Source organism: Rhipicephalus sanguineus, chromosome 1, assembly GCF_013339695.2.
Source record: "Rhipicephalus sanguineus isolate Rsan-2018 chromosome 1, BIME_Rsan_1.4, whole genome shotgun sequence".
Classification (NCBI taxonomy): Eukaryota; Metazoa; Arthropoda; class Arachnida; order Ixodida; family Ixodidae; genus Rhipicephalus; species Rhipicephalus sanguineus.
The window spans coordinates 225,487,258-225,510,565 of record NC_051176.1 but is presented as its reverse complement, the minus strand read 5'-3'; the positions used below and the strand labels follow the sequence as shown (position 1 = coordinate 225,510,565).

The following is a 23,308-nucleotide window of genomic DNA, read 5'->3' as shown; positions in this document are numbered from 1 at the left end:
CAGCCTTATTGCGTACAGTGCCAGACCGGAGTCATAGACAGACGGTGCACGAAAGCTTTGATGCATACAAACTGGCGGTATCTTTGTTGTTTCTTATCTAATGCTAATGTTTCGGAGCTCTGCAAGTCCACGATCATGAGCTGGCATTTCCTACCGCCCAACAGCCCTGATCAGCAAATACGCTTCTTTTTGCTGTGTAGACACATCACCGTCTAATAATTATTAGGAGGACTGCTATAGCGACCATGCAGATATAGTAGCAAAACACATGTAGCACGAATCAACACACCGAGGAGCCGATAGCTGCATGCTGTAAAGCGGGAAACATGATACACGACCTCTGACCTTCTTCGACGACGGCCCAGCCTCCACCCCCTTCTGCTCATTGCTATAACCACTCGCGAACTCCCACGTCACCGGATGCGCTTCCATTTCATATAACGGCTAAGGAAAGTGGGAATCAGGAGGTGTGCCCCGCCACGGTGGTCTAGTGGTTATGGCGCTCGACTGCTGACCCGAAGGTCGCGGGATCGAATCCCGGCCGCGGCGGCTGCATTTTCGATGGAGGCGAAAATGTTTGAGGCCCGTGTACTTAGATTTAGGTGCACGTTAAAGAACCCCAGGTGGTCGAAATTTCCGGAGCCCTCCACTACGGCGTCTCTCATAATCATATCGTGGTTTTGGGACGTTAAACCCCAGATATTATTATTATTATCAGGAGGTGTGAACAGCTATCCGTTTGACATTAAAATATCCGTGCAATTGAGGCTAAGCAACTGCGAACAGTCAGTGCCACAATCGAGCAGCCAAAGCAGCTTACTTTGCACCATCTGGTCCTCGATGCTGGTGGCGTCGTGCCCAAGGGATGGCCTGGAGCTTCGCCCAAAGCCGAGCAGGTCCAGAGTATGGACCACCCTGTTCTTCGATAACTCGCCAATGTTCATCACCCATAGCGCAGAGCCGCAGCCAAGGCCATGGATCAACACCAGCGGCATCTGTACAAGCAGATCGTAGGGCCTTCTACTCTCAGAAGTGATACAGGTGTACAGTTGTTTATAGAAGCCCAAAAAGAGGAGAGCACGAAATGACTAGCGATTATGGCAGCAGGTCTTCCTCCTGACGTTATATTAATCGCGGCGGGCTCCATGCCGGATCACCTACCGCACGACGTATCATTCTAAATATATGCGTACATCTATCGCCGCATTAAACACGGAGCCACTCTGGAGGAGGAAGTCATGTCACTTGTCTAGTATAAAGTGCTGTAGCACGAATTGTGTCGTGCTCTAGTCGCCTCATACGTGAAGCAATTCTAAGACGAATAGAATAAAATGCGAAAATGAACTAAATAGCTTTCGTCTTATCAGTTCTTTTGCATTTATCTTCTTAACGTTATTACTTTTCTTTTTACGGTAAAATAGAGATCTTGAAGATATCCGTAGCCTGTCTTAAACCTTGCATTTCAAGGAAAGAAGGCAGAGCACTTGTTCAAACTGTACAGTGATGTGCTTAGACAGTTGGTTGTGGCAGTGAAATTCGTCCTGTATATCGTTTTCACTTCCCTGTCTTAACCGAACCAATATGGCACACTCTTGAAGCATAGGCTTGGTTTCATTATCTAAGGTTGCTGAGCTTCCTATGGTGATTTCGTGTAGCAGCGCGCAGTAACGCTGCGTTACAAATACGCGTGACGTATGCGATCGTTGGTCTCTCGAACTCAGTCAGAGTATGCGGAGCTGTCACGTGAACTGGCTTTTTTAGAAGGAAGAAAATAGCGGGCAGTTTAAACCTTGAAAGTGCTGGAAAAAAAAAAAAAACTCCATCGGAAGCTGCGACCTTTATAGAAATTGTCTTCTTCAGCGCTACTTGTCCGTGACGTGTTTGAGCATGAATAAAGCCACACTAACGTGCTCAAGCAGCATTAGCTCAAAAATAACCAAAAGCAAGGCAGTAAATGGTATTATCCCTTCAAAGCTGGCTTTGAACGAGTGTCACTGCACTGTTGCATCTACACTCTGCTGAAGAAGTACAGTGAAGAAGTTCATAAGAAGGGTCACTCAGAGATCAACATGGCGCCGTAAGTACAAGCGAGAACAGAGTATAAGCTGGGCGCACTTTTTTTCTCCAGTAAATGTAATCGTCGTTATCTCATTTTGTTGACCAAGCTGGCGGCCCCCGACAAAAAAATGAAAATGGCTTTCTTCCAGAACTTAGTTGTATCGTGGCTTAGCTCGCCGCACGCGGAAGTGTCACTATAACTGAAGAAAAAAAAAACAGTGAGGGAAAATCTCATGTTACATTCGGAGCATTTTTTTTTCGGTTGGAACGTTGAAAGCCTCGAAAAAATTGTGCAAATAGAAGGTACAAAAATTGATAAGGTAATCGCTTCTGCAGTAACTCTTGTCTTGTATGTCTGCTTCCTTTCTCGAACTACTTTAAAAGATATCCCCCCGCCCTGGTTTTCTAAATGAGCACCAACTCGCCCCAATGTTCGGGGCTTTTGAAAGTGTATTCCTAACATAACACGTGGTGCTTTCTGCGGTAGGAAAGAAAAATAAAAAAAAAGGATTATCAAGTTTCTCTCCAACTTGACGCGATCGGAAAAGTGGCTTCCGACTAGGTGAAGTTACAATTTATGACTGGAAAGACACAGTGGCGAGGGGGCAGTGGGTGGGGGGAAGGGGAGTGGTTGCAAGTTTGATTTAACATTGAAGGAGCGCAAACAACGGAGACAACTTCAGACATACATAACAAACGCTTATTATGTATGTCTAAACTGGTATACGTTGTTAACGCTCCTTCAATCATGAACGGAACCGTACCAACTAGTACAGTTGTCAACCTTAAGGCAGGTTTGGTTTCTTCCGTTTATGGCCGTTTAGCATAGAACTCTAACGCCTAACTTCCTGCAGTCAGTGCTAAACCTGGGGGATGCAATTGAGGACGTATGTATAGTAATGGTTTGAATTCACTTGTACCCATCTCCCCATCAAAAACAAAGGACAACGTTTCAGGAGAAAAAAAAAATAAATAAACCTTTCCTCAAAGATGCACCGAACAGCAGCTGCGGGCTGCAATGTGGTGCCTCGTTAAGTTATTTGTGCAACAATTCATTAGTATAATGAACCGACTGTTTTACTATTTTTTATGGGCGCTCTAAATATAACACTTATGTCCTTCACAATCATTACGCGCGTTCGTTTATTGCCGAGGCTCTAAACCTCCTAAATTGCAAAATCGGTCCCAAAACAAATGAGATTGAACTGATCAAGTACGAAATGGCGGTTTCAATTAACTTCATTACATTTTCCAGCGCAGCAGCATACGAAGGAAGGAATTTCTAACGGTCTTTTTTTAGAACGCACAGTAAATAGGTTCACAGTGAGACAACGTTATGAGAAAGACAAACCTCGGGCACGGAACAGTAAACAAAACAAGTAATCGGTTTCGAAAATGATCCGGAGAGAGCGAACAGTGAGCTAGCAGCCGGGTGTCTTATACACGGGTGTACACGGTGGATAGTTTACCCGTTTAGATTTCATAGCTGACCGCCACGCAATAACACGTTGATTGACCAAGCATCCCGGCGGCATTTGACAGTGATATGAAAAACAAGTACGACCAAAGGAGACTGTCTGGCAGTTCGTGAAACGAAATGCCGCTGCATTAGTGGGTGTCTACAATGAAAAAAAAAAAAGATAAACGGGCAGTATAATTGGTTTCATTCTGTAAACTATCGCATAACAAAACTTGGTATTTAGTGTTTAAATTTCAAGCGCTTCCGTTCAGAGAGCGACATTTTCAAATTACCTGTGCAAGCGGTAGCCCTACAGATTGTGCGCTAGCTGTACCGTATACATAATGTAAGACATTCTAGTCCCTATGGCGATTGAGACTCGGGCACATCTAGCAACAAATATTATATCGCACATACCTGTATTTAAGCTTGCATAGAGGCTTGAATACCCCCCCCCCCCCCCAAATACACCAACAAATAGCAAGAACAGGTCGCTAAGAAGACCTCTTTATGCTTGCATGGAGTCCAGCTGCTGCCGTTGAAAAGAATATCTTACCGTTACTCGGTTTACATTTTTTGCAACGAAGCTTCTGAAGGGCAGTTCCGCAACGGTTTTCGAGCGGCAATAAAGGTCGGCGCGAAAGAGTGTGTTTGCTATCAAATGTAAATGCAACGCAACGTGTGCCAGAGCCCCTAATGAGCTTCGGAATGTGATAATGAATGACTATGACATAAAAGAGATCTTGGTTACAGACGGGAACCTATATACACATTTTTGGATTTTGTTTGTTTGTTTGTTTGTTTGTTTGTTTGTTTGTTTGTTTGTTTGTTTGTTTGTTTGTTTGTTTGTTTTTCATACATTAACCTGTTATTTCTGTTTCTCGCGTAGCATTATACCGACTCCATGCCGGAGGTCAGCCAAGAAGAGGTTGTGCGACTGCGGTGGTCTTAAGCGTATCACTTTGTCCAGCACCCCAAACTGCGCGAGAGCTCTGAAGTTGCCGTGTGACCAGGCCGTCGGTGAGGAAAGCGCGAAGGTTGCGTACGTGATGAATCATCGTGTAAGAACGGTCAATAAATGCTTATAACACTTCCGAACGTTCTAAGTCGAGTACATACCGTTGATATTGCTGCGTTTGATGTATGTCGTCGACACTATCGAGAGGTGACTATGTCAACCGCATTTAATATTAACTCGGCTTCACGTGCGAAATAATAATTTCCGTGGTTTCGCGTGCCAAACCCACAATATAATTATGCGGCACGCCATATGATTATGCGACACGCCGTAGTGGAAGGCTCGGGGTAATTACGACCACCTACGGTTCGTAAGCGTGCGCTGACAGCGCGCAGTACACGGGCCTCATTCCCAGGAATACGCGCCCGAAATCTGGGAACCTGCAGAGGGCACGAATGCGTGGTGTGCAATAAAGGCTCTTCTGGCATCCTCGTGCGCGTGTTACCTTTAACGCTACCACTTAGCTCACTATCATGCATCCTGTTTAGATAAGCAAAAGTTAGCAGTTATCGCAAACGAATACATATAAAGGACTGTGTACATAGCGTATGTGCGTAGCCTTCTGCACTTGTCAGCCTTCACCATCTAGTTTTTCTTTGTCCCCTTATCGCGATGCGGAGCAGCAGGCCAGAGAGAAAGCTTCCGGCCAACCTAATGTGCTTGTCTCTCACTAAAGCCCTCCAACCTTTACCACGCCAAGGAGTTTTGGGAAATAGCCTTGGCCAGCTCCAGCCTCGAGAATCAGCTAAGGCTGGTGGCGAGGGCCCAGGATACGGCTCTATAGCTCATCCTGGACTAAGGGCGCATCCCCTTAGCTATATCATCAATTAATGACGTGCGTCCTCTCTCTCTCTCTCTCTCTCTCTCTACAGATATATTTATGTGACGGTGCGTGTCACAAATGTTTACCGCCATTTTCTAAGTGCGGAGCACTTTAGGGGCCTGGGCTGTCGTATGCTGTCATCGTCTGATGTAGCTTGGCGTAACGCTGGCAAAACCACGTATAGCATAGCCATCTCTATCATATTGAGCGCGCGCTCGCGCCAAGAAGAAGCCTTCTTCCTCTTGTTCTTCGAGAGCGTTGATGATGATATCAAGTGCGGAGCACTTTTAGGAGCCCGGGCTGTTGTACGCTGTAGTCGCTTGGCGTAACGCTGGCAAAATCACGTATAAATATAGAAAAAAAAGAGGAAGCAAGTGAGAAATAGAATGAGAGAGAAAGAAAGGGGGAAATGTAGGAAGAAAATAAGAAATAAAGAGAGAAAAAAGACAGAAAAGACTGGAAAAGAGAAAAAGAAAGAAAGAGAGGAGGGAAAAAAGAGAAAACTGAAGAGAAGCAAAGAAGGCTGCCCAGCTCCGCACTTCCTTCACGCTTGGTGCACCACTAGTGCGAAGCTGCCTTATGTTTTTTCGTTTATTAAGTGGTTAAAGCCCGCAGAAGAAAATAACAGCAGAGCCGGCTGTCCCACTCCTATCCAACATAAACCCACTCTAACCCTTTTTCACACAGCCAAACTTCAGTGCACTTTGAGCGTGTGCACTTCAAGCGGATTGAGTGTCACTTAGGTGGCGCGCTGATAGAAAGAGAAGAGTACTTTGGAAATGATTATATTGGCGATGTCAGTAGCGCTACATGTATTTATTATTTTAGGCAACATTCCCCAAGTGATAATGTGTTATAGGTGTAAACAAGCCTTTCGGATAAACTTTAGGCACAAACGCGGCGGAAGAGGCCATTGTACGGCATGTGCTCTATGGCATGCCCTTGCCGTTGCCGTAAACTGCCTGAGGGCGAGAATCGTAACGAAGTAGTCTTTTTTAATTGCGTTATAATATATATTATTCCTAATAAGGAATACGATGGTTTAAAAACATTGTTGACACGGCTTTCAATATTATTTTATTTCTGGGCCACTGCTATTGAGGCTACACACTTCGACTCAGCGAAGTGAGCTTGGCGAATGCATTCACCGGCGTGTGCGTTCTGCAGCAAGTGTCACTAAGTGTACCCGCTTGACAGCGTGTGATTGCACTAGCGGCGTAGTGCAATCACTCAAAGTGCGCGTAAAGGTTGCCCGTGTGACAAGGAAAGAAAGAAAAAATAAAACAAACTGCTTGTCAAAGAAGCGGTTGAACTTTGGGCACCGGGCAATACGCGTTAGAGAGAAGAAATGTCCTTGGTATACGGTGGCGTTCGTCGACTCGAGGCAAAAGTAGACGCTACACAGTGCGAGGGTTCAATGCCTCAACGTACCTGGGTCACCGCATCGTCCGATTCCGGTTTCATGGTGATGGTCCATATGCGACAAGGAGACACAGCGTCTCCAAAGCGGCCAACTTCAACATAGCGGCCCGTGTATTTTCTGTTAATATCTGAAAAGGCCGCCGAAAAATTCAAGTGAGAAAGGTAACTGTCCAGCAAAAATGCATCTTTATACATTCTTGCGCATGCTCAGAGCAATATGAAGGGACTTCCGATAACGTTCTTATACGTTTGTCAGGGCGTGCTACCAATCCTGCTCATATCATAACTACCCCCATGAATACCGCTTGAAAATATTTCCTCTAATAAGAATTTCGAGGTGTGATGTTCGGACGAGCGACAACATTTCTTTTCATATCTAGACATTCGACGCTGCATTAATGGAAGTAAAGCATATTTAATTAATTAAAGACACATGCACGTATACGGCACACTTTATAATGGCAAACCCATCAGCTCGAAGCGCACTGCAAGTTCTGAATGCCGTGGTGCCAGTCCTTGCGAGACTACATTAGCATCATGGATTGCAGTCTACTTTATCCAAGACAATCGCAGAAAAAACGAACTCAGAAACAGCTCTCATTTTGTGATCAGGGTATGTGCGGTGAACGCTGCTATATCTGCGCGTGTATCACTCGTTCTCTTTTTTTTTTTTCATTTTCCTTTCTCCATTCTTTTCCTGCCCCACCCCCCCTCCGCGCCCCGCGTAGGATAGCAAATTGGGTGCGACCTGGTTAACCTCCCTGTTTTTCCTTTGAACCTCTCTCTCTCTCTCTCTCTTCAAGGACTGTCTCGTTCCAGTCGCATTGTCTTCGCTTTTCGCTAATGACTGTCTATCAGTATGCGTATACACCTGAAAAACTAATTTTGTTCAATGCGTCGGTGCAATTATTATTATTATTATTATTATTATTATTATTATTATTATTAGTAGTAGTAGTAGTAGTAGTAGTAGTAGTAGTAGTAGTAGTAGTAGTAGTAGTAGTAGTAGTAGTAGTAGTAAGTAGTTGTAGTAGTAGTAGTAGTAAGTAGTAGTAGTAGTAGTAGTAGTAAGTAGTAGTAGTAGTAGTAGTATTACAGTTTCGCTAAGCATTTATTAGGTTAATTGTTGTGAAACGTATTCAGAACTATTCCAGTTCAAACCAAATAATTATAGCGAGCTCTGAAGCGTCGAAGACTTGTTTCCTTGATACGGCAAGCTCATTATGCGATCAGAATATCCGTTTCGGTACACACGCACTCTCCGCACAGTTTTGCGTTACAATATTGGTAGGCTCGCAGCGGGCACTACACCCATCATCACAGACATTCAAACTGTAGAAATTGCGAGGGAGACAGAGGGAGGCAGAGAGAGACGGGGAGGACATTGACGTTATGCTTTCGGTGCAGTGAGATGTGCTGTCATGCGAATGATGTGCGTTCCGGGAGGAAACTGGCCAGACTTACATGAGAAGATCTTCTCCTCAGCCTCCTGAAGCTGCTCCCTGGAGGATGGACACCAACGCGCCAGCTTCATGTCTCCGGGTGCGCCCACTGCACTGGAGGGTGGACAGTCTCCGGCACTCGGGACGCGGGCTGCCTTCGCCGGTGCGGCTGCTGCGAGCAAAAAAAAAAAAATAAAAAAGAGAACGGCAGGCGCGCTTGACGCGTCACAATACGCCCACCTGCAGCCGACTGCACTTGTGCGACTACTGCTACGCTTCACAGTACTAACGCTATCGCTCAGAGTTTTGAAAAGGGAGGAAATTTTTCAACCATTCACTGAAGTACTGTTGTTGTTGTTTTCCTAACCTGTTTCGCTGCGTCGCGTTGCGTTGCACGGACGTCTCGATGAGGTTCGAAACAAATCCGCGCACGCAAAAAGCCTCGGGCGCTTTCCATGCGTGTGTTGATTGAGCTGCTACGAAAGTGACACTGTACATATGTGTGCGACGTATGCGTGCGACAGAACTAATAACGACGCCCCCAGGTGCGCCCTCATTGCGCCTGAAACTAGCTGTCCTGCAGCCCCGTAACTCGAGGCGTATACCGCATTCCATACCGATAGCATTCCAACCTTGGTGCTCACAGTGCCCGCCCGTCGGTTTCTTTTTCAATAAATATTTGAATTCGCAACTCTAACTGCCTATTGTCTTACAGAACGCTAAATGAAGCGTCATCTTAGTAGGGTAGCTGAGTCTCCAACTTTTATCTCCATTGTTACAGAAGAATAAATGCGGCAAAGCATCAGGAAATAAAAGTCCGCGAGTCACCAATCATAAGCACACTACTCATGCACACTACATTTTTTTTTTCGAAGAGTGGGTTTTTGACATCTGTGTGTGTGCCGCCACATGCAACGACATGAAACGCAGCTGTCCGGCTGAGATAAAGGGCAAGAAATAGGTCACAGAGATGTGGAACGTACACGAGTTGGTTAAAGCGTACGACTTTGAGGTCTAACATTCCGCGCTATATGTAGAATAAAAATTGTCGGCGCAAGCGCTGCTTGCGCCATCAGTGTAGCGAATTCGACGCGTGTCAGAGAAGACAATGTCAGTCACCTCACAGCAGACAAGATGTATGAACAGAGAACAGTGATCACATTACTCGACAGCAGGGACACTTGCCTTTTTTGGCAGTCGAAATAATATCAGGCAACTTCAATTGATGAAATATTACCTTCATTAAACAGGTTAACGGCTTGTAGAGACCTGCAAGGCAGGTCTCTACAAGCAATCAGGCAACTTCAATTGATGAAATATTACCTTCATTAAACGGGTTAACGGCTTGTAGAGACCTACAAGTTGTAACGACGCATGTCGCAAGCAACGTTTCCACACAGGGTAGTCATCAAAGCCATTCACTGCTTTCAACTGAAATTTAGGATAGCTTATCATGTGTTACCAGTTCAGTTATCCCATCATTGGTCGCGTGCCCAGTAAAGCATGACTGAATGACGCAAAATGTTAACTGTACGCACAGTCCATTCACGCCCAGCACCGGAATATATAGATCGGAAACTGTTAATATCGCAGTGCTGAAGAGGGAACATTTTCATTTCGACAGCCTTCCAAGGCCTTGGATATCGAAGTTTTGACGTCTCACACATTGTTCCGAGATCGCTCAGCTGAAGCTTCACACGACATCAGGGTCAATATACGAGTTCCGAACGACAAAGCCCATTTTAAGTCCTCGTATATCATTGTCCTGTCGTTTTTCAGAGCAGTTGATCTGATCGTGTCCCTCTGACATCAGTGAAAGTCGCTGCCGCCGCAGGTTTGCGCGCAGTTCACGGGCACCTTGTCGCTTTTCGCAACATCGAAATAATTACTATACGCCACGTTCTCACGGGAACGTGAGATAATGGCGTGGAGAGAAGATTCGTAGACGTGGAGAGAACCTGATCTTTCGCATTTAAGGCAGTTACGTTCTCCAACTGTGCCTTTACAACAAACGTCCCACATACGGGAGCTTGCAATAAGGGACGGCAGGTCGCAATGTATTCAAGCGTAGACAATACGTCACCGGCTGTTGACTTGCCATCCCTTAATGCGGGCTCCCGTATGTGGGACGTATGCAACAGTATGTAGAGAAGTGGTAGTCAAACGGCCGTCGACAGGCCTGAGGCAGTCGGCACAAGGACTACATTATTTGCACGCACTGACTCAAGCTAGAAGTAAAAGATTTTGCGAGAAATCAGAGTGCGATAGGAGTGTGCTTCCTCCTGGCAACGTCCGTCACTATTCCCATTCTTTCTTGCAGCGTAATGACAGGCATTACACAAAAAGGTAAAGACTGAACATTTATGACGTTCTCCCCGACATTCTAGACATGTGGAGGTAAAATCAAAGAATTTGTAAATACTTCACCGGCTGTATTTGAACGCGCAACCTCCACACAACGCTCACGGCGCTTTACGAATACGTATACAGCGCTGCTTGTTCCTCCCTGCGCTTTTATGGGCATATATTAATGGGAAATACGTGTGTGTAGACTAGCCTTAAAATAATACCTTTATCGACAGCCAAAAAAGTATCATTAATGCAATAATATTTTTTATTGACTGAACTTGATTCTCATTCATTCAACAGAGAGTAGGCTGAGACTAAAGCCATAAAGACTGAAAAAGGTCTCAGCTCCCACAAACGACAGGTCCGACAGAGAAGTACATACGGAAGCACACTGCGAACTACTACGGCATTGATTACAGCGAAAAAAAGCGACTTTAACAATGCGTATTAGCAGTATATTAAAACTGTATCGAATTCACAGAGAAAAATGCAGCATGGGATGTCTGCAACCCAAAAGGGCCGCGTCAAAGTTGCACATGCAAAAACAAAGAAAGGTAAAAGCACGAAACAGATTTCGAACGAAATTTTTTTCTGATAGAGAAACGCATAAAATCTTAAACGAAATCTTATCACGCGGAACACGAAGAACAGATGTCCTATATTGGCAACAACGTAATTTTAGCTTCCTAAACCTACCTCATTTATTTCTTAAGGATACTTTAAAAAAGTCTTAAGAATACAGATTCACTGTATCTCTTCAGTAGCTTCGTGGACTAACAGACTAATGTGCATTTTTTGTAACTGATCCTTATTAGATGCATGTGTGTTGTGTGCCCTGTCGCAAGGAGTGTCCATATGATGTTGCGCTCGTTGCTTTGAGCAGCTGGATTTCTTAAATCTTTTTTCTGATGTCCTGATATCCAGTCAACACAGCAGCATGTCGTATTTTCGTAATAGCGATGCTGTTCGTATATATATATATATATATATATATATATAAAGAGAGAGAGAGAGAAGCCATATCTTAGCAGTATCGAAGATTCATGCATCTTAGGCATCTTAGATACTGCCTTAGATACCTTTTGGGTGTTTTCTGTATGTATCACGGTACTTTCTTCAGGATGTGTGTCAGTATCTGCATTTTCGGTATATCATGTGAAGTGTCGCGTAGATTAGTATACGAGGTAGGCCTATGACCTATGACTGTCACGGAGGATATAGTAATTAGCTGCTATTAAAGTTCGATCTAAAAAAACTACCACGCTTATATTATTTTTTCTAGTAACCAAGCATGACCGAAACGACAAATGCTGTGATTTGGTAATAATTAGCAAGCTTTCAATATTAGCTTCATAATTTTAGTTGTTAAGTGGAGTGTTGAAACTGCAGAAAAATCAAATCAGTGCCCATAGCATACAATTTTGCTAAAAACTTTATGGTTTATATAAGTTTTAAAAAAATATCTTCTCAACAAGTCTCGTGATATCTGTATTGCTCTCCTAGCTAACCGATTCACGTACACAGCTCAAAAACATTATCGCGAACAGCAATGCATACTCACTTTGCTTGCACTGTACGAGACTCTCACTCAGTTACTGCTAAATATCTGCTTAAACACTCCGTAATAAAATTCGAAGAGCAAGAGAACGCGATAAAAAGAAGACTATGTCTTATTTCAATCATTCTGTTGGACGTGGTTACTCGGTAGCCGCTGTCCAGCGGCTCTCTACTCCAGCAGACTGTCTGAAGCCACGTGGTCTTAAAAAAAAACTATTTGAAGCTTTACATCAAAGCATCTGCTCGAAAGATGGGCAGCAGTTTCCCAATAGAAATGATCTGAAATAACGTGAATCAGATGAATTGCCATGGCAATTAGAAAAAGCAAACAGCGGGAGAATCTGTACGAGTAAAAACGAAGCCTGTTTTCTCTTAAATGTCTGTACATTAACTCTGTCAATCCGGTCGTCTTGTACAGTTTTTCACAGCGTCTTTTCATTTATTTAAGTACATTTAAACTTCAGGAATTTCTACAGGCTAGTGACGTCATTATCTACCTCTGTATGGATCGATGTTTTGAATGATAACAAGATATGCTGAATATTTTATGAACCATTTGTAGGTGCTAACGAAAAATAGCGTCGTCGGCAAGTTCTATCCTTTCGCAGTGCGTTCAGAAAATGTGATACGTCTTTAGATGGGCTCAAGCAGTACGACTGAGCGCTCTGAATCATGATAAACACATTTACAAACTCTTTATCTCACTCTTTCTTTCATTCCTTTTGTGCTTGGTGTAGTTTTATAGCTTACTTCCTTTCGATCGTCTATATCTGGAATGATTTTTCTACACCTTCGACTTATATTTACCATTTACAGTTTCCACTGCCATGGCCCGCGCGCAGGGGCGTAGCCAGAAATTTTTTCGGCGGGGGGGGGGGGGGGGGGGGGGGGGGGTGGGGGTCAACCATACTTTACGTATGTTCGTGCGTGCGTTTGTATGTGCGCGTGTATATATACGCAAGCAAAACTGAAAAATTTCGGGGGGGCTTGAACCCCCCAACCCCCCCCCCCCCCCCTTGGCTACGCCCCTGCCCGCGCGTCTATAGCATCATATTTACTGGCTAGTTCTGCGCCACGTATGCACATATCTGCCACTGTTATGGTCAATCAGCCTGGAGATTCTGGGGAGTTAGTCAAGTTAATGAAGCAATAGTATCGTAAAACACTCCTGTTAAGAGGAAATAACTACCAACACAACACCTGCGTTTATAGCTCTTTCATCTAACCATTCGTTTTCTGTCTACGATGCTTTGTGCTGCGTTGGCGCCATATTAGTCAATGATTTTCGAAAGTTGATAACGTTTTCCCACTTTCTTCCGACAACCGCTTGCGAAAATTAGTTTGAAGCCAAACGCTGGGCAATATTGGAGATCTCCCACAACGTTTTCAAGAAAATTTTCAGCAATATTCTACCGCGCAGTTCGCAGCGGCTGACGATTGTAGCTCGCTGGCAAATAATAGTTGAAAAGATGGTGCATTATCGGCTTTTAGCTGACTAACGGTTCCTTCATTCGAGGGTCGAGTAGCAAAGTATCATCAATGCGGCGCGTACTGCGCGAACGTGAACGTTAGCCTTCAACCACTAAAAGTGACCGACAGCGTAATCCTGACAAAGGACGAACAGCGAAGCTACATACGCAGGTCGCTGTTTCTATATGTTCTTTCGCCGGTCTTCTCTTGTTAAAATTGCGCCTGATTTTCCTGTCATGCAAGACCAATTAGCTCAAGTTCCGGCTTTTGTGAAGCTTTAATCATTTAATGCTACGCGCACATTCAGCATTCGAGTAAACCACTACGTATGTGCAAAGTGCACACCCATACCAATATTAATGAGAACTAACAGACAATAATGCCAAGGAAAGTATAGGGGGTGTTATTTCTAGTAATTAGGATATAAATGTGAAGAAAGTAAAGGGGACGAAAAGATAACTTGCCTCCGGCAGGGACCGAACCTGCGACCTTCGAATAACGCGTCCGATGCTCTACCACTGAGCTACGGCAGCGGTCATCCTCTCGTCCACTTTATGGGGTATATATGTATATTTAAACCTAGGAGTGTTAGTCAGCGCCGATCGCAGCCATGGCGGCGAGTGTGGAACACTCTTTTTCTGCCTGATGGCGTCACGTAGCACGTGATCTTTTACAAGCCGGCAGCTGACCAATAAACCCTCGCATACTACCTGAAGGCACCAAGTCTGCCAGAAGGAGACCCTCGCTATAAATGAAGGAAAGAAGGTGATTTTTTAAGGGCTCATTTTTCTGTGTTAGTTCTCATTAATATTCAATGTCTAACAAAGAAAAACGAGCCCTTAAAAAATCACCTTCTTTCCTTCATTCATAGCGAGGGTCTCGTTCTGGCAGACTTGATGCCTTCAGGTAGTATGCAAGGGATTATTGGTCAGCTGCCGGCTTGTAAAAGATCACGTGCTACGTGACGCCACCAGGCAGAAAAAGAATGTTCCACACTTGCCGCCATGTCTGCGATCGGCGCTGACTAACACTCCTAGGTTTAAATATACATATATACCCCATAAAGTGGACGAGAGGATGACCGCCGCCGTAGCTCAGTGGTAGAGCATCGGACCCGTTATTCGAAGATCGCAGGTTCGGTTTCTGCCGGAGGCAAGTTATCTTTTCGACCACTTTATTTTCTTCACATTTATATCCTAATTACTAGAAATAACACCCTATACTTTCCTTGGCATTATCGTTTGTTAGTTCTCATTAATATTTTGTCTAACAAAGAAAAACGAGCCCTTAAAAAATCCCCTTCTTTCTTACACCCATACCAAGAAATATACGTTCCAATCAAGCATTGCTTCTATCTTCAATCTCACGCTGAGGGCAAAACATGAAATGTGCGCGTCCTGCTATTCAGATCAGATGTTTGTCTGGACACTGCTAGGCCTACAGGGCGACGCTGGGCCGTTAAAGTGGCTTGTTTGCAACAAAGCAGGTGGCGCCACTGCATAAGTGTTGGCAATGCATTTACTATGCTGAACGTTCTAAAAGCCTAGTACTCTACTCATGTACGGTAGGCATAGGTCGACAAACAAGTAGAGCTCACGTACTCACTCAAGAATTATACATTACGCTTAGAGCTCACTTAGACTCACCAAGAGTTTTCACAGCCGGACTCACTCGGACTCAGACTCACTAAAATTTTTCCCAACTGGACTCACCCGGACTCATACTCACCAAAATATGTGGCGTTTTCTTTTTTTTTTTAAGAGCCAAATGCAGAAACCGAAAGCGTGCTTAATGTCACGGGAGCGTAAAGCGCATCTAAGTATCTTTAACTTCTAATACAGTTGGAATCAGAATGGGGCAATTCCTGATTGTAACGTGAACTCAGAACGGCAGTTCATAATAAAAAATGAGCCAAATGCTGCATCCGTTTCAATCAAACTGAGCCACATTCCTTAAACCAGCCTTGCGTCAACAATCGTGACGAAAACAACCAACATTGTCTCATACAATCTGTTTCATTAGTGTCCTTATTGCTTCGCTATCGTGTTTACGTTCCACAATTAGTTATTCTAGGGCGAGTTGGTCCTTACTGAAGGACATGATGTTGTAGGGCAAAACTCGAATACAAAGAGTAAGAGGCCGACTTTCCTACTTCTTTTTGCCGCTTAGTGCTTCTTTTCGAGTTTAGCGCTACAATATGATGTCCCTCTTTCGCTCCAAGACGGTATGTTTGAAATAAAAGACATAGGAAATTAAGACATTAGGCACTGATCTATTCTTTGAGAAAGAAGAAGTGATCCGAAACGGCACGGCATAAAACGAGCTCAGAAGAAGAGCTGGTGCACATTTCAAGGCCTTCAATAGATGCCAAGAACAAGCAAACGCTGCCGACAGTCCAGAATGGTGCGCCTTTTGCCAGGAAGGACCACTCGCGCTTCAAGTCTAGTCATCGCCACTACGCGCATGCGACGGAGGACGGCACCGACGGAAGCACAAGGATGATGCTAATTTTATCGCAAAATACTGATACACCGTACAATCGAATAGTTTTAGACTTCTTTTACGAGCTAATTCAAGCCCAAATGAAATGTTCCAATCTATAAGAGCCAAATACAAAGTTTACTCCTGAGTACCGACATTAGTAGGCTATAAGAGCCAAATACAAAGTTTACTCCTGAGTACCGACATTAGTAGGCTATATAGAATTTAGCCGCAATATAGATTTCAGCTATTTAGGGGAAAGCAAACACTGCCAAAAAAATTGTTCGAGCAGGCCCGACCATATTGGCAGTAGCAAAAGTGCATCTGACTCTTTTAGAAAAAAAAAAAAAAACGCCACATATTACTTATTCAGACTCACTCAGACTCAGACTCACGGCTTTATCTGACCCTGAGTGAGTCGACTCATGAGTACGTTAGCGTATAATTAGCTTTTTCGATCATGTTGTCAAAGCTCTTTAACGCCAATATCTCGCATAATCGGTGCTCTACGATACGCCTTTTGATCTCGTACCTTCAAACACGAGTTATCGGGGATCAAGTAAGGACATTTTTATTGAAAGAGATGACTCACACGAGATACTTTTATCAAGAACGTCCCATGAAAGAGATTGCGGAGGGAGGTCAAGGCACCCCCCTCTCCATTTTCTGTAGTTCACGCCTGTGATCAATCAATACTGAGCTGATGTATGAACGCCAGTGCGTTGAAATATGTCTGAGTAGACGTGGGTATAGACGTAAGCCGGCATAAGGCTGAAAGTAATGCTGATGATGAGTAGATAAGACCTTAGGTTGGCAAAAAAAAAAGTGGAACTCACTCAGACTGAGCCGGGTGCTCAGTTGTTTTCAATTCAATTCAATTCGCTCACTCACTCAAGAAATATATTTTGCGCTTAAAGCTCATTCGGAGTCGGACTCCAGCAGAAAATGCGTACTTCGACCGACCGGGCGTGGTCGCTCGCGATCGCACGCCTCGTTTCTTTAGAGGGGATCAGCAGACTGTTCGTATCCTTCGTACGTGTAGTCCTCTAATCGCAAAGTTTGCGTCGAAGCCATAGCCTGCACTAAGGTTACTTCGTTCTCTGCAGCGGCCACGTTTTCTCAAGAGTCGGTTGCTATTCTTACTTTGTATAACATTCAAATTTGTTGCTTCGCCCTCGCGGCCAAAGTGTGACTTTTTGATGACTTTGTTGAAAAGCGTGGCAGGGCCCTGTAAAACCGTTAGCGAACGCCGATCCACGGAAGTGACCGCGTGACAATGTAGCCAGCCTCATTTGCGGTTAGTTCTTCTCTTGAAAGCGGAGCTAGATACAACCATCAAAGTGGTAGTTCACTATGGTAGAGCACGCGTGGATATGTTCGAGATATCAACTATGCTGTCTATCTGGCAGTTGTGTAGTGAAAACAATCTTTAGGTTTCTTATTTGACCGCCCTTGACGAGTTATTTATCACGTTCATGGCCGATGCATGCGTCTGACGCAATACAAGAACAGCGAGCATAAGCGAGCTGTGCTTGATTTTGAGACTACGCAATCTCAAAATAAAACGCAGCTCTTCAGCAGCATCCGTAGCAGAGGCTACGAATTAGATGTGATCGAGGCAACGCCCAACCACATATTAAAACACACCCACCTGCAGTGTGGGCGCAAAAGCGTGCTTTCTTTAGGGCAGATGAAGAATGCGCCCGCTGCCGCTGCTGCCGCTGGGTTGAGTGCGTCGATGGCAGCTGTCGCTTCCTGATCCAAGGATTCCGTCACGTCAGATCCACAGAATCCCCTCTGTTAGTCACACTGGTTTTCGAGGGGATGACTTCGTGTATACGGGTATAGTGCAGGTGCACTTAGCTAAAGCAGCTCAGTAGTTGCTGGAAGCTAAAACGAGTGTTGTTGCAGTTACGATGAACAGCCAGCTGCTGACGCTCCCGCTGCTGTCAAGCGCCCGAGAGCACCGATGAGAATTGCTGCGTCGAAATTTTCATTTTTCTTTCTTTTCTCTTTTCTTGTACGTCGTGTCCATGTAGTTCCAGCAGTCAATGATCAGTGGATTGCGGTAAGATATTGTGCGGTTGGCTCATTAAACACGCCCAACCAACGTGGTTCAGACGAGAAACACATTTCGCGCAGAATTGGGCGACGCTCAAATTCCATAGTGGGATTGAGGTCTGACTGTAATGCCAGAACTCAAATGTCGTCCGCCTCGTCAAAACAGCGGTTGTGGTGCTCGGCCGCTGACCCGAAGGTCGAGGGTCCGACCCCGGCCGCGGCGGTCGCATTTCGATGGAGTGCGCTCTTGTTATGACAGTGAGTGCCGGTGGTCAATGAGTGAGATCTGAGCCGCTATTTTGTAGCTGATGATGATGTGCCTCCACACATGGCTCATACCCACACTGGGGGATTGGCCAAGAATTGTAGATATGAAGATATAAAGTTACAACTACTGAGTTAACACAAAAGACAAGCAAACATAAAAAGAACTAGTGCAGTAATTATTTCTACATTCAGCCCAGACTTCTCATCCTAACTAGAAATTAGAATAATGAAATTAATGTGGTACCGAACGTCGCGATATGCCTACTTCGACGCCATTTCTATTCGCGCTTTGCCCTCTTTGTCAGTGCTTAGGTTAACGTTCCGCCAGAGTTACCAATTGGGTCCGTGAATGCTGGCTGATAAGAGTGGCATGCCATTCGGGTGTAAGACATGATATATTGCGGCTCTGTTCATGTTCGTCTGTGTGCGGGTTTTAATTAGTAAGTAAATGTTCGCGGCACTTTTATACGGTCGGTTAGACCACCACGAACTATGTGTTGTGCAGTTTAGCAATATTTTGCTATTGCTATCGGATAAAATGTTACTTTTATTTTGCTTCGTCTGTTTTAAGGTGTAAGCCTTGAATAGCTTCAAATGTAATCCTCAAAAGGGAAAAGTGACCGCCGGTGTAATCGCCGTCGTCAACACGAATGGTACCAAAAGCCATCATCAGCATCATTTTCTATGCTGATGATAAGGACCCACGTTACGTCGGACCTTACAGGCCATTATAGTCGAAATTATTATTATTATTATTATTATTATTATTATTATTATTATTATTATTATTATTATTATTATTATTATTATTATTATTATTATTATTATCGATGCACTCGGCGGCGTGCATCGATGAGCATTGCAGCTCTCAAACCGGTTCCCTCTCCACGTGCACCCCTCCGGATGGCGATCTCGCCGGGCTGCGCCGCCTTCTCCTCGACGCTTTGGAGGGAATCTCGTTCCTCAGCGACGAGGTATCCCGACTACGCGAAGACAACGAGCGCCTCCGTAAGGATCACTCCCGCGATGTTGAACAACAAGCCCGCGTGGTCGCCTCCCTTCGTGCAGAGGTCCGCTTCCTGCGTGAGGAGCTGACGCGCCGCACGGCCGGAGTGGCAGTGAAGGCACCTGTGATCCCCCCAGCGCATGTGATCGTTGAGCGATCAGTGACTTCCGAGCAAAGCTGCCTGCTCTGAACCACCTCTCTCCAAAACTCTTTCATCTTCGAATTCGCCGCCAGCTGACGTAGACACGTCCGAGCGTGACAGTGTGATGCCTGCGACAGCCTCTTATGCAGCGGTGACTGAGGGGGAAAGAAAGAAGAAACCCGCCTCTTTTGGAGCTATGACAACATCGAATATATCTGTAGCTCAACGGCCACAACGGCCAAAGGCCATTTTTGTTACGAAGCTGAGCCCGGACACCACTGTTGCTGACATCAAAAAACATATTGCTTCATTCGATCTGTCTCCCATCTCCTGCCGGCGACTTCAAACCAAATTTCAGTCCTATTCTTCGTTCTACATCGAAGTCGACAAGGAAACACTACAACGCCTGAATGACCCTTCGATGTGGCCCCTCGGATGCCTCTTCAAGCCATTTCGTGAGGAGCTGCGCGATGACATGCTTCATCCCTCTGAGCAAGTGACTGGAATCGAAAGTGCCGTGTAACGTAGACATATTCTACCAAAATGCTCGTGGTCTACGTACCAAGACACGAGAGTTTTTCTCTAATGTTCTTTCGTCTTCTTTTCCTATCATTGCTATTTCTGAAACCTGGCTAGGCGCTGAAATTCCCTCATCTGACTTTTTTCCCCCGACCTACACCACCTTCCGCAGTGACCGAGATTTCAGTGAAACCAAGCAGAAAGGCGGTGGCGTGCTGATTGCCATTGACAATTCACTGAAATCCGTTAGACGGAAAGACCTAGAAACTATCGAAGAATCCATTTGGCTAGAAACCAACCTTGAGCGCAGTGAGAAATTGTTGATTGGATGTTTCTATTTACCGCCCAGCATGTCCCCTGCCTCGTTTCATGATGTCATGTCTTCCATGAACTTGTGGTATCTTCTCATAGTGGGCACAGAATTATTGTTCTTGGGGATTTCAATGCACCTGGAATTGACTGGAGCACGCTTACTTTTTCTCATTACAATCATTTCATAGAGAAAAAGTGCAGCCTGCTCTTGGACTTTCTGGCGTTTCATTCCCTACTGCAACATAACTCAGTCGTCAATTCCAGTGGCAACGTCTTAGACCTGTGTGTGTCAAACGATCAACCCCTTGAAGTTTCCCGCTCCGACATCTCTCTTGTACGTCCGGACAAATTCCACCCACCACTTAACGTAAGATTATCCGCATCAGCCGAAACAACGAGCTTCAGCAGTTACGTAAACAAATCTCCGAGATTTGCCTTCAAGCGAGGTGATTACACGGGCCTCTATCATCACTTGTCTACCGCTGAGTGGTCACAGGTTACTGACAAACCAAATGTTGATGGGCAGGTTGATCGGTTTACGGAGCTTGTACTGAGCAGCATGCGTAATTTTATTCCCCAATATAGACCTAAACAACGTAAATATCCCCACTGGTTCTCATCTGAACTTATCAGTGCACTGAAGCATAAAGATCACGCACACAGGAAATCTTAATGTTCTCCATCCAGCGAGTGGAAGAAAGAGTTCAGCTTCCTTCGAACTCTCTCTAAACGCCTATATAAACGGGATCATAGTTCGTATATTGAATTCTTAGAAAAAAGCGCCTCTGACAGGCCGGCTGAGTTTTGGAAGTATGTACGTAAACGGTCCAGCAAAAGCGGAGAGTCCTTCAGACTACAGGGCTCAAATGGGGTAGAAGTGCATGCCGTCGCTGACTGTTTTGCCACGCATTTCTCATCCGTTTATAAGGCCTCAGACTCTAGCACTGATATCAGACAACAGCCCAAGGCGGTTAGCTCATCCAGTGCTTTGTCGCTGGATCAAAATCATAGTGTGGCACAGTGTACAAAGTCTTCCCTTCTCAGTCTTTCCACATAGTTGTATATATGCAATCTAATTTTTTATGCCCCGTCAATATTTCTCGTGTTGTCTTATTTTACTCCTCCCCTTTTGTGTTCATTTCTCTTTGTCTACGTGTTTTTGCTCTTTTTATTTCTGAAAACTGTCTGTATTGTATTGTTTATTTTTATTGTTTTTTTTTTGCGTGCGCCAGCACAAAGACCTTACGGTTGTTCCTGGGCACGTTAAATAAATCATTGATTGATTGATTGATTGATTGATTGATTGATTGATTGATTGATTGATTGATTGATTGATTGATTGATTGATTGATTGATTGATTGATTGATTGATTGATTGATTGATTGATTATCGTACCAAATGGCGTCGCCTTCGACCGCGCCGTTGTGTAGGCTGAGGGCACTAGCCTACACAACGCGAGTCGCTATAAAGGCGCTACTGCGTATTCTGAGACACCGGATTGAACAAAACAGACATGGCGCTCTTTCGCCACCCATGGCCCTTGCGCCACAAAACCCCACTAATCAATCAATTAATCAATCAATCAACCGGACTGAACGGCACATTGTCTTTTTGCACTATCTTTTTTCTTTAGTTTGACACTCTCATATCCATAATGACTGTGTGGCGCCTTCATAGAACCCTCTCTTTCATTCACCCTTCTCGAGGTATAACAAACTGTAGATCTCCTCTGCTCGAGCTCACTCTCTTTCCTTTTTACCTCTCTCTCTGTCTCTCTCGCAATACGATCTCCGCTCACAGAACCGCACAGAATCTGCTTTCCTTTCACATTATAGACGAAGTAAAATTGTTAAAGAGAAACGCCGATGTTGAGAAACAGTTCGTTGTCGTAAGTGCGTCATAGCAAATAGAGAAGGTAATTGGAATACGCACCCATACACATCCTCTCAGTTCAACGGCGGTGTTCATGAACTTGTTTCTTTGTTGCTCCTTAACTGACTCAGCCTGTCTGGTTTGTCTTTTTCTTTTCTTGTTTATATGTATTCGCTTGTTTGTTGTTGTTGTTGTTGTTGTTGTTGTTGTTTCTTAATTCGCATACTCGGATCGCGTAAGGGTAAACAGCAGCCAATCATGAATGCGAACACAGCAGCGATGACCACGGGCCAACAGAAGCGTTCTCACAAAGAATAATTGTCGTGAATTTGGCGACGGGACTCGTTCAGCCTGCATGTATCGCGTTCATTTTTCACACGAGGTCACGAGTACTGCCATAATTTCAGCCCACGTCCTGACACCACTTTCCTGACACCGCCACAACGCCGGTAGTCCTTGTATGTTTCCTTTTCCTCGCTGAAGCCTTGAAGGTGTCTGATGCCTTAACGTCTTTTGAGAGAATAAAGCTCTCCAGCATGCCATAACCTAAATAGCAACTGCTTCCCATGATGTCTCTGCCGTTTCCCGTGCAATTTTTTTTCCTCGCGCAGGAGACCGCATTTGCCCGACAAGCCCAATCAATAGTTCATGAACTCCCGTAAGTTGGCTGTTATCGGTAGTGCCTCACTGTGGAGCGGGCCACTAGCTGTTGTGGTGTGTACCTCTATGAGCCATGCGATCCTAGACCACATACTCGTGTGCGCGAGTCACAGACTTCGTAGATACAAACCGCAATTTGCGGGCTGGTAGTGAAGTGATTGCGTGTACTGACGGTAAAACAAGTCACCCTTGACAGTGCATAACCTGATTCACAGATCACTATCACGCCTGTAATTCTTGCATTTATTGCGAACGTCCCTGCGCTACGCTTTCCTTGAGTTCGTTACTGCTTCGTATATGAATCGTCTTCAGTTTTTGTTAACTGCATTTAACTGCAACTAAAAGTGACGCCGTCTACTCTTCTCCTCTTAATGCGTGTTGTTTCCAAC

General features: G+C 44.8%; 1 protein-coding gene across 5 annotated transcripts in view; it reads right to left on the bottom strand.

Moving 5' to 3' along the window:
- The window catches only part of LOC119373389 ((Lyso)-N-acylphosphatidylethanolamine lipase), a 77,347-nt gene that overhangs the window by 19,786 nt on the left and 34,253 nt on the right, over positions 1–23,308 (bottom strand). For 3 of the 5 annotated variants that reach the window (XM_049419853.1, XM_037643433.2, XM_037643419.2), the window contains 3 exons: positions 8,245–8,394; positions 6,790–6,908; positions 821–995 (listed from right to left, as the gene is read on the bottom strand). In XM_049419853.1, the coding sequence (XP_049275810.1) occupies positions 821–995; positions 6,790–6,908; positions 8,245–8,394 (444 nt within the window). The remainder of the gene's footprint in view (positions 1–820; positions 996–6,789; positions 6,909–8,244; positions 8,395–23,308) is intronic. The other 2 variants (XM_049419856.1, XM_037643426.2) reach the window with 1 other exon arrangement.